Source organism: Pleurodeles waltl, chromosome 8, assembly GCF_031143425.1.
Source record: "Pleurodeles waltl isolate 20211129_DDA chromosome 8, aPleWal1.hap1.20221129, whole genome shotgun sequence".
In the NCBI taxonomy this organism is placed as follows: Eukaryota; Metazoa; Chordata; class Amphibia; order Caudata; family Salamandridae; genus Pleurodeles; species Pleurodeles waltl.
Genome location: NC_090447.1, coordinates 1,526,721,279 through 1,526,733,523, shown reverse-complemented (window position 1 = coordinate 1,526,733,523; position 12,245 = coordinate 1,526,721,279). Strand labels below are relative to the sequence as shown.

Here is a 12,245-nt window from a genome sequence, read left to right as displayed (position 1 = left end):
TCATATTCTGTGAAGCAAAGAGACATGATGACAATCCAATAGGTACATTACTGATAATGACGCTTTCACGGATTGGCAACGGATTATAACATAAAAACATTCCTTATAAAATGCAAGCACTACAAGTACTGCTAAAAAATGAATATTACAACAGAGCATGTTTGTCTAGATAAAAGGGCACAGGCCTGCAAGCCGAGGCCAAGCTAAACTCTTAGCACTCTAGCAAACTAAAATGGATCCACGACACTCCTTGGTTGCATCTTTGTTAAATTATTCACATGAAAGCATTATGCTGGACTATGCAATGCACTGTTCACAATCCACAAAGTACACATATGGCAACATTATAAAATGTATCTGTTATTTAATTTGTTTTTGCTGAAAATATCAATTAATGGAACATATTTACAGAAGCTTACAACTGAGATTGACAGTGTTGGCGACTGGATCCGGTTGGAGGGCATGTACGGACAAATACTGCATTTGAGAGAAAAAAAACAATCTAGGAATCTTATGATGCCCCCACAGAACCCCTGCAGAGTGTGAGATGGATGGATGGGATATAGGGGGAACTCTTAGGGCAATGCGCACTCCATCACTTTTACCATGTATGGTGTGTTTTATACATGTACTGTCGTTGGGATGAATGACTATGGGACTGCAGGACTGGCAGAGATCAGAGTACCTGAACCACCTGCATGAAAACATGAGAAACGGTAAACTTAGCTGAGACAGTCTGTTTTACTGAAAATGCTTACCTTAGAACAGAACTAGTGAGCCACAGAGCATCTGAATATTAGACATAAAACTAAATCATTTGTTTGGTGTTCCACAGATTCAACAAGAGAGGGGGATCTAAAAGCCCTGCTTTGGTCAAATTACCAGGTGCCCCCATTGACTGTGCAGAGCTAAGAGCCAGTTTATATGAGTGGTGGAGTCTTAGCCAACATCCGGATGGAAACCTTCCTACACATTGTCTCATCTAAGCCACGTTCTTCATGCCAACTCCAAAGCTTATCCGCTCACGCTGTGCCAATCTTCTTACAGAGTCTATATACTTCGGAGCCTACATGACAATTTTCTTTGCTAATCTCCCCAGTTCTCCTCCGAATCAAAGGTTTGTGCTAGAGCGACGTTGGTGTCATCATAGCTGTACTTGTTTAGCACAATATTAGCTGGAACCTGCTTCAACACCATTTGTAAAATGAGTGAGCAGCTGGTATTCTTCTAACTGTTGCCATGTCTCTGCAACAACCAACATGCGTACAGTTAGCTTTTTGATTTTTGTAAAACACACCTGGCAAATCAAAAGGAGGAGCAAGCAACGACTTTAGCAGAACTCTCCTCCCCTCAACCTGTAAACCGGATTAACACCCAGTCCATACTCATTATGTCTTTCAGAGGCCTAGTATTAAGTTTCACTGATCGCTTTGATTCACGCTATCGATTTACTGTAATAATGTGATATTCCTATGTTTAGTAGAAAAGGACGCCTTACCAACAGGCCAGAAGACCTTTGCAACTACTTCATGGTCCTCATCCACCGAAGAGTAGACCTCGCCCTCTTCTTTGATGCTCTCTGAGATTATTCCTGTGGTCTTCTCTTCTGCATGAATACAAACATTACAGAGTGATTTCACCATCAGTCGCTGGGTTCCCAGACTAGAGTCACCTCTACCAATGCGCCTGTGCGTTCACAGTCAGTGACAGGATCACAAACCATTTCTCATCCAGCACAAGATGGAGGAGTTATAACCACTGTGGCGCTTGCCCTAGACTGCGCCTCCCTCAGTGATTACGGAGCATTTTCTTGCAAACTGTGCTTCTGCAGCAGCTGGTGAGTGCTATATCTATGCGTGTGTTTATCTGTGCTATACTTGAATAGTGCAACATTCGCCAAAATGCTGCAGAGGGAAGAATAACAAGGGAAGTACGAAAACAGTGATTCCCAAAGTTACTCATGTCCAGTTCCTAGGTATTTTACCAGAAAAAAAAACAGGGAAATGTGTGAGTGGAGAACAGCAACAAATGAAGAATACAAAGTCTGATCTCGAGAAGTGGGGAAGGGGGTGCTGAAACAATGATTCCTGCTATAATTCCCCATTTCTCAGGGTCTGACTCGGAACCCAACGGCATTCCAACTTCTACAGTATCATTAATGCTATATTTGGAAGGGATATCCGTCACAGAGTAACCCTTCCGCCAAAGTCTAAATCAGGCCCAATGTCTGGAAGTTAATTTAAACTGAAATCACAGTTGAAATGGGGGAAGTTTCTCTGGAGAAGGAAGGTCAGGAACAAAAGCTGCACTGCAGACCAAAAGCCGGGGGCTTACATTGCTCCTGGCCTCTTATTGGAGCTCAGAATTTGAAATAAAGACAATAGAAGGCCGTACCTGGCACACAGGGCACAGGAAACAAATTTTAGAAAAACATCTCTTGTTCATGAGGTATGTCCAAGTCATTTTAAGAACGGAGTGTGTTTAACTTACAGCTAAAAACCTGGAGAAGGGTTTTTAACATACATTGGGTTGAATACTATCAAATATATGGCTGTTTTTTTCTCATTTTCACTTTGATGTCAGTTATGGCCGTTACACTTGTGTCTACTTTGCTGATGTCGTATATCTACATCTTCCAGATGCCGGTCATGGGCAGGATCACCTTAATCCAAATGGCGACGCTCTCAAGACTGCTTTATTACTTTAGACAACTACCAATTTGGATAGAACAGCTTGGTTTAGGGAAGCAGCAGCAACACTGACAGACTCGGGCCTGATTATGAGTTTGGCGGGGCGACAGTCGGCCCGGCCCGCCAGACCCATGGGGAGGAGTCCGCTGCAGAGCTGGAGGTCTCCCCCCCCAACCCAATTACAATGTTTGCGTAGGGCTGACCGGTGGAAAACTCCTGATTATGAGGTTTCCGCCAGCCAGCCCAGTGGATACAGTGCGGCGGCATTGGCCTCGGCTCTGTTGCACAGAGGGTGTCCCCAGCACCCTCGGAATGTGCTCTGTCTGTTGTAGCAGACAGTGCGCATCCTCAGGGTGATGGGCAGAGGGGGCCTGCACTGCGCACAATTTGGTTGTGGGCAGTGCAGGGTCCCCACTGTGGCCCCCAGCACAGCCTTTTCATGGGGGGACCCCGCCATGAAAAGGCTGGAGGAAAGGGAGGTCGTGATCAGCGCTGACATGGCTTATCACGATTTCACCCGCCCCAACCCGTCAGGATCCATGGTCCTGATGGCGGCCCCTGGCTGGCGGACGATCACCAGGGTTGTAATCTGGTGGTGGGACCGCCAGGACTGCGGCAGTCTGACCGCCACAATGAGTTTGGCAGTTGCAAGACCACCAAACTCGCAATTAGGCCCTCAATCTGGGCTGTGGATCGGCGCAGAGTGGCTGTGGGACCTCCCAAGAGACCTATAAGGAAGGGTGGGGTGGGAGTTCCTGACCTAGACATGTACTATTTAGCAGATCAGATCATTGGATTGTGAGATGACCAGGGAATGAGCTCCTCCAAAAGCTAGGGCAAATGAGATTTTTAGCGGCAAAGGGCAAGTTAGTCGTGTAAAACGTGAGGCAAACTTGTAGGCCTGATTCAGTTAATATTCGGGCAGCCATCGCCCTAAGATGCTGGGCGCACTAAGTAGTATAACGGCGCCGAAACTGCTCGAGGCTTCTACCATACCCTTAGTTTATAATGGTTTTAACTAACTGTACAATAACTTTTTCAGTTAAAAAAGTGTATAGTACCAAAGATCATGCAAGAGTTTGCACTTCATCCATTGTTATGAAGGGGCTGCCAGCGAATGTGTCACTAGAACCTGCAGAAACTGCGGCTAGAGGGAATGTTTACATGGTAAGGGGGGCTGCAGCAGTAAACCATCAGGGTGACATAAATGCTGAAGAGATGTGTGGTGGGGACAGTATCCTAGAGAATACCCTGTGACAGGCTTTTACCAAGGGAATGTTGGCGATGCCTTTGTGCTGAAGTACACGAATTCTGCTCCACATCATGGAGTGTCAATGTCTCGTCTTTGATGAACAGCAGTGCTAGCCCTTGCCCCGCTGAATTAACCCCTTCTTGGAGCGGGCAGCAAAGTTACCCCATCATTTGTCACAGAGAGCAGAGCTGATTCCTCCCACATACGAGCGGAGCTGACTGTCCATTCTGTCTATGTACACCCGTCCTTGGGAATCCTCTGTAAAAGGGCCTCAAAGTCCACGATTCTGGAGGGATAAGAAACCAGGGAGCATGGAGCCTCTGGGAAGGGAAACCTCAGAAACACTGCTTCTGATGAAACAGGAAATAGGCATTGACAAAGCCAGTAGGTCTGGCATCCGCTGCTGGCCTGTTATGCTAATGCCTGTTTTGCTTCATTATTGCTTTTGCAAAAGGTATGGTTCTCTGATATAAAAAAAATAAGTCTAGAAGCTATAATATTTTGGGGGGTTTTAAAAAGCACACACTTCCATAGCAGCCTCTAGCATTATGGGGACTACTTTGTGTGCGGATGTGCTGCTTGTAAAAGAGCAGAATGCTGTGACTCACACTGAAGTTATCCAATGACTCAAGTGTGCTGGCCCATTGCCCCTTACTGTATGCTGCAGTGGGTGGGAGACAAATATGACAAACATCAGGCCCATGAAAGAAGAAGCTGGCTGAAGGCTCTGTAAGTATTTTGTATATAATTTTACTAAAATGAAAAGGTCTTGGCTAACACCAGACGTACAAGAGAACAGGAAAAACACAGTGACAATGAGCTGGGACACTCCAGACACAAGGATGCAGATGCAACAGACTCAGTGGACACTGGTCTGTTAGAAACTAAATCAGAAACAATACACCCCAAAAAAGAAACAGAAAAGTCACAAACACTGAAATACAGAGATTCTGACGTGCCCACTTAGGTCCAGAAGGCTTTAAATCCATCACCCCAATACGGCGACACTGACGTAACGGCACAGGAGGAATAAACAATGACCTAGTTCTCACTGAGACGGATTAGGCGGGAGGCCCCAAAATGTCCATCCCTGCCTACAAAACACTATCATATAGAAAAATCTTATCTTACAAATCATCTCATCTGCACTACAGACCAACTGCACAATATTATACCGGCCCCTGCTCTTAACATTTGGTACAATTATACCAAGCCGCACTTCTCCCCAGAGTGCTGTTTCCACCGATAACAGTCCCTGTTGGTTAGTACAGAAGTGTATATAAATGTTCTTGTGTAATGACATATGTGGTGGCACTGTGGAACACACTTGCATCCTCAAGGATGAGCTCTTCAGTGTACATTAGAGTGAGCTCCTACAAACTATACTCTTTGACTGCTGCTCAGTGATGGGGTGCAAACAAGGCTACCTGTAGATTGCAGAGTGAAAGGCTGGAAATACCTCCAAGCTCTGCCAGAGTCATCGCAGGCCTGTGCAGCAACTCGAACCTGGCAGTAGCCGCACAAATTGCTTATTCACTCAGAGTTATCGTCTTACCATTGAGAACAAGTCTACAGATGCGTGCGGTGCTTTCAAAAACCAAACACACATATGCCACCTTGCACTTATTGAGAAGCTGCACCTTGATGTGAGTTTTCACATAAACATAATGTATCTCTTGATAACACATGATTTAGTATGGAAAAATCTGAAGATATTAAATTATGAGGTGAAGAAAACAGGAGATTCTTCCAATGAGAGCCTCCGAACAGTGGACCTTAGGATGCTTTCACATAGTGATATTCCTTACTTTTCCATCTATGTGTGTGTCGATGCACGAGTAGTCATGTGTCTCTGAGCATCTATGCACATCTTTGTGACTAGGGTACTACTGAAAACCTTGCACCCTTTTCACTCACTTGGGGGATAGTCATCATTGAGTCCTCGATCAAACTCCTCAAAGTCCACCGGGAACCGACCTTTTTCATTCAATCTTAATGAAAAGACTGTGCTTGCAATCACAGGACCTGGTTAAACAGAAAAGTACATTTGTAAGTGATCTACTGTTCTCATGACCCAATACAGAAAGACTGTAAATGTAGGAGCTTATCAGAAATGGAATTAGAGTAATGGAGAGGGCCCGAGTTCCCTGTGAAAGGGCTGCTAATGGAACAGATTTGTGTTGTAGGGACATGCTCATTGGGGGAGACATTTCTTATTAATTTATTATAGATACATAATTTACCTTTACACATATTTGATCATACACAGAGTCAGCTGGTGTGAGCTGGAAATCTAGAAGGAGTCTCTATGGAGGTGAACGATCTGCAGTAATGCCAACATTGTGGGTTTAACTGAGATAGAAGTCACTTTTTGTGAAGATTGGTAGGATATGGAGAGTGTTAGAAGAGGATGGGGGGATACAGTGGAGAGGAGATGACAGAAGAGGATGGGGGATACAGTGGAGAGGAGATGGCAGAATAGAAGAGGTGGGTAGTATGACAGCACAGGAGAAGGCAATGTCTGGGAGAAGGGGTGGCCGTGTTGCAGTGTCCTGAGGAGCAGGAGGTATGTATGGGACTCAGGGCCAGATGTATCAAAAAAGCCTTTTGCGAATCGGTAATAGCGAATTTTAAGAAATCGCTATTTCTGATTCGCAAAGTGCTATTTATCATATTTGCGATTCGGTAATAGCGATTTCTTAAAAATCGCAAATGCTATTACCGAATCACAAATAGCGATACAGCCCTTATTCACACCTATGGGCCTGTAGGCCCATATTTGCAATTTTTTTGCATTTCCCAAATAGCTAATTCCTAATTGGAATTCGCAATTTTGGAGATGCAAAACCCCAGGGTCATGGGGGCCTAAGGCCCCCTCTTCTCTGCTGCACCCCAAAAAGTTTTTGTTGCACATGTAAGGCGCACACTTGCCAAAGGGGCATGTGTGCGTTACATGTCAATTTTAAAAATGCATTTTTAATGCATTTTTAAAATTTGCACATGATTACCACCAAGTTTTACGTGATGGTAATTGCGATTCCTTAATGCCCAATTCGCATTAAGGATTTGCTTGATACATGTGGTTTAGAAATCGCAAATAAGGATTCCTTATTTAGAGAATCGCAGTTTGCGATTCTCTAAACGGGCTCGCAAATTTAAGGAATCGCTATTTTAGCGATTCCCTAAATTTGCATTGCGAATGCCTTTCATTAATACTGAAAGGCATTTTTGGATTCGCAAACGGGCAAATTGCCTCTCATATGTGACACAAAGGTTTGATGCAGTGGAAGGGGACTCCCAGGCCATCTCTAAACTGGACTGCTCAAAAGCCTTTTGTGCTACTGTTCTGACTTCCACCTCAGCTAAAGAATGTCTAAAACATGCTGTGCTGCTCTGTTAGGGACCTGCAATATTTAGTTCTAATTGCTAACATCCAGAATAAAATTCACTCGCCCCTGTTAGAGATGGAATCGCATTCAAAATATTCTTCCTGGCATCCAGGGGTTTGGTGGGTACTTCTCGCTGATATTTTCAAAGCTAAAAAAATGTTTCTAACAAGAAAATGTTGTTTTCAGATGAAGAGAGACAACAGGCCACCTGGGCATCGCCCATCCTCTGCTGTGTATCGTGCTCTGTAATCTAGTAAATGGATTACTGAAAAAACATCACACCAAATACTGCAACCTCCAAAGAGAACCATTCATGCATTTCAATGGATCAGCAATACAATGGCATTACTTTTAATACTCTCCTGAAGTAGATTCTTGTCTATATCATGAGCAGATTACTGGCCACCTGACCGGATGGTACTCTGTTACCCTTTCCCATTTTTACTCCTCCCATAAATGTAATCTATATTTCTCACCTCCGGCTGTCCTTGAAGCAATGACTGTACCAGGAATTCTGACATTAGTGCACAAAATGAAGTCTGAAGCCAAATACTAATTTAGGTGGTCTATGTTTCCAAGTCTTACCCTGACAGGTAAATATAGAAACGGGATTAAAAGCTGCAGGATGACTTTGACACCCGGAAGGCCCTATCCAGAAAATCTAACATAACCCTGATGAGACAACGCCGTGGCCACCTCCACGTGCTAATGGAATAATATTTATGGTCAACTGGCTATCATGTAGACGTCATGTGATGTGTACAGAAGTGCAAAATGTGGGATATATATGACAGCGTGCTATGCAGATTCAAGTATTTGCTATGTATTAATGGTTAAAAGTATGTTCCATTTGTTATTTTTTCTTTTTGTGTAAACAGAAAAGCGTTAATAAAATATATCTTTAAAAATTATTTTGCCTTACATAAAGTAGTACAATTCACTTCTAATGTGATAACGAAAGAAAACAAATAATAGAAAAGTAAATGCCCAATGGCCATACACATAGTGAAGGGAGGCTCAAAGAAATATTTCCAAATCTATTGTGAGAACTCTAAACTGTCAAATAAACTGTTCAATAAGTTGTAGAATGTGCAAAGTTTAGAAAATAAATGAAATGTTACCATACCCAGTGACATCAGGACTTGGTGGATTTCCTTCATTAGATTTGCATATAGATCCTTCTGCCAGTTGTGTAAAAGCTCCTGCTCTTCTTGTGAGAAATGGGAGACAACATCCTGGAATGAAAGCAGCATCTGGAAGAAGAATTGTAAATAGTAAACATTTAGGTCATACTTGGAAACTGAACACGGTTGGCCCTCATCTGGAACAAAATATGTTCATGCATGGTCATGTAAAGCAGGATATTCTTTCTTGTAGGTCATGTCTCACAAACTGTCGATGGAACAAGATAAGCCACCTGTGTAGCTACCAAAGGTTTTTCTCCACACCATCGAGTCTTGGCTAATACGAGAATGGAACTCCTACAGGTGGGACAAAGTACCAAATGAAGATACACCCCACTTCCATTTATCAGTTATTATTTTCGTTTTGAGGTGCTCTTCAAGGTGTCACGCTACTGAGACATCGAACTACTGACCAACAATTTGTAACCGATGTGCACAGAAGGCGATGGCTGAGATATGCATATGCAATAAAAGTGGGTATGTGGCACCTCTTAGGAATGCAGGCCCAGGAAGTAGGACATATCTGGCCTGGAGACTGTACTGTAGTGTCCTCCCCAGCCTGGATAACAGCCAATGAATATGCCACACATGGAACTGTGTGTTATACGTCTTTATTCATCTGCGTGTAACTGCGAACTCAACATTCTAAACCTGCATTCACTTCACCAAGTTTTAACACCGACGTCATCACTCTATGAATTCTTTCAGGAGCCAACGGAGTTCTGTCATTCACACTCACATCACATTACATCTCCCCCTCTTTTAAATAATTTTATAAACATATACAAAATCGTGACTCTTCAATAAGGCTTCTTGGTGCCTTGATGGCTCGCCCGATCGTGTCTTTGGAAACTGGGATTCAGCAACAGGAATGTCCATAATCTGTACTGGCAATGCAGGAGCAACAGCAGTATGTGGGTTTCTAACTGTCTTTTCTGAGACAGTCTGCATTGACATCGGTATCTGACGAATGATGAGCCACATGCCTAAAATGCAAGGAGTCTCGCATGATGGATTTCCCAGGATGTTGGGTAGTCACCATGTGTCCTTTGCTGGTTACACTACGAAATGGGTCACCATCAAATGGAGCATCAGATGTACGTTTTCTCAGCTGACGGGCGAGCACTCAATCTCCACTTGTGAAAACAATGTCTTTGGCATGTCGTCTCTTGTTGGCATGGGCCTTCAATTTCTTTTTATGGTCCAAGTCATTCGGACGGGTCTCTTCATCAGTGATTCCACTGTGGTCAAGTGAGGAGTCAAACAGTAAGCTTGTAGGGTAAAATTCAAGACAATCTTAAGGTCGAGCTTTTCTAATGCAGCACACTGTACAGCTTTCTTTTATGTACTCATGAAAGTTCCAACAAAGCCATTAGCCTGTGGCCAAAGTGGGGTGCTCTTCTGATGCTTCACAGTAAGCAGATGGAGAAAGTATCTGAATTCGCAACAATTGAAAGGTGGGCCATTCTCAGATTTTAGAATTGCGGGAATACCCCATATCGCAAAGATGCCATATACTTTCTTGATTACTCTTTCCTGGGTGATGGATGAGAGATCTTCTACTAATAGAAAGCTGGAGTATTCATCCACAATCCCACCAGGTGATGTCCATTGTCAAAAGGACTGAACAAGTCAACAGCAATTCTTTCCCATTCATGATTTGGCAACTCTGACATATTTAAGGGGTGATGAGCAGCTTTTCTATGACAAACAGTTGCACAGATGACAGACCTTAAACTCTCTTTCAACTTTCATCCAGATGAGGAAACAAAACTGGATCTGCAGAGCTTGTTTTGTGGCAACGATTCCAAGATTGCATTCATGGGCTACTTCAATTATTTGCTGTTGCAGACTCCCCGGACTGACAATTCTCGAACCTCTCAGGATAATGCCTTCCTGTGTCACGGACAGTTTATCATTTTTCAACTTCTGGCATTCACTGTCACTGGTAAGAGGTTGAGTATGTTGGTTCCATGACTGAAGTGTAATAAAGTCTTTCAGTTTGAACATGCCATTATCTTGACTCATGGCCGTGATAATTTGTTCCAACGAAATGGCAGCTGGTGTGTTTGATTTCACAATGAAGTTTATGTGGCCTCAGCTGTCTTAGATGGGGTACCTTGACACTGTAGAGGCACTCCTGAAAAACAGTCAACAGGGTTTTGATCTTTCCCTGTAAGATGCACAATTATGTAGTTGTACTCTTGTAATCATAGACCCCAGTGTTCAATGAACTGAGGCATTTTTGCCTTTGGATTGCCAAAGACGGTCAGCAATGCTTGATTATCTGTTACAAGTGTGAAATGTTTCCTGTGAAAAAAAAAAAACACGTGGAAATGTTCACAAACCCACACCATTGCTAACCTTCTTTTTCAGGTTGTGAAAAAGCATGTTTAGTCTGGGACAAAATTTTGCTTGTATATACTACAATATGTCTTCAACCATTTGGGTGTCCATTGTGCTGTGCAAAGATTGCGCCTAACCTGACCGTTCTAGCGTCAACACAAATTTTATGTATAACTTTGGATAAAAATATGCCAATTCTGTAGTATTTTCAATAGCTTGTTTGCTTCTCTTAAAACTTTGCGTGCATTCATGTGGCCAGTGATTTGAAACATTCTTTTTGTCAACTCTTTCAATGGAGCACTCACAGTGGCAAAATCTTGTATGTATCTAGAACAATAACTCGCCATACCAAGGAAGGAGCAGAACATGGAAACATAATGGGAAACCTTGTTGCACTTTTTGCCTGGTTTCTAGATGCAACTTGGACTGAAGTGCACTGGGATCCTGCTAACCTGGTGCCAGTGTTCTTTCCTTAAAATTGCAAAGGTATTGATACAATTGGCAACACTTTTGGCTGCCACTGTAAGTCCCTAGTAAATGGTACTTAGGTACCCAGGGCATGGGGTACTAAGGGTAGACCCCTGAGGGCAGCAGCACATATTGTGCCACCCTCAATGGCCATGCATCTAGATGCACCCAGCACTGCCATTTCAGGCTGAGTGTCCTGGTGCAATCCCAAAATGTAAATTTGACAGGTCACACAGCCCTGTCCCCTATACAATGCATGCACCATAGGTAAGTCACCCCTCTGGCAGGCCTTCTAACCCTAACGCAGGGTGAGCTATATTGTACATGTGGGCACAGATGCATGAGCAATATGCCCCCACTGTGTTCTTGCCAAACCTGGGACATAGTAAGTGAACAGGGCAGCCATTTTAATGCATGTGCTGGACATGGTCAGTACGAGTTTAACAGCTACATGATAGCTACACTGAATCCTGGGTTGTTTGGTATCAAACAACTCAGAATGATAAATCCAAACTGGTACCAGTACTGGATTTATTACAAAATGTTCCCAGGGGTCTCGTTTGAGGTGCCCCCTGCAAAATCTAACTACCCTGGCATGATTGCTGGCCGGTCACCACCATCCTACCACCAGCAGACAAGATTCTGAGACCCTAGGGTGAGAGATTGTAATGGTATCTATATTTAACCACTGCTCCATCTTGACCACTGACTCAATTTTGTCCTTAGCTTAGCTTCTCACACCGTCACATTGGGGACCACCAGATCCATTTTGATTACAGACTCCATTTTGTGCTTAACTTAGCTGTAGCCACCGTCACGTTAGAGGTGCAGGTATTTTTCCACACACAAGTTATGTGATGTGTTTTTTGCTCATGTTTTCACTCTTTGTGATCTTTCTCTCCAAGGACTAGAACAT

The 12,245-nt window shown here is 43.5% G+C and overlaps 1 protein-coding gene across 3 annotated transcripts in view; it reads right to left on the bottom strand.

The window, feature by feature from the left end:
* The window catches only part of LOC138248910 (zinc finger protein interacting with ribonucleoprotein K-like), a 92,967-nt gene that overhangs the window by 70,054 nt on the left and 10,668 nt on the right, over positions 1-12,245 (bottom strand). For all 3 annotated transcript variants that reach the window (XM_069202892.1, XM_069202890.1, XM_069202891.1), the window contains 3 exons: positions 8,458-8,584; positions 5,860-5,967; positions 1,499-1,606 (listed from right to left, as the gene is read on the bottom strand). In XM_069202892.1, coding sequence (XP_069058993.1) covers positions 1,499-1,606; positions 5,860-5,967; positions 8,458-8,584 — 343 coding nt within the window. The remainder of the gene's footprint in view (positions 1-1,498; positions 1,607-5,859; positions 5,968-8,457; positions 8,585-12,245) is intronic.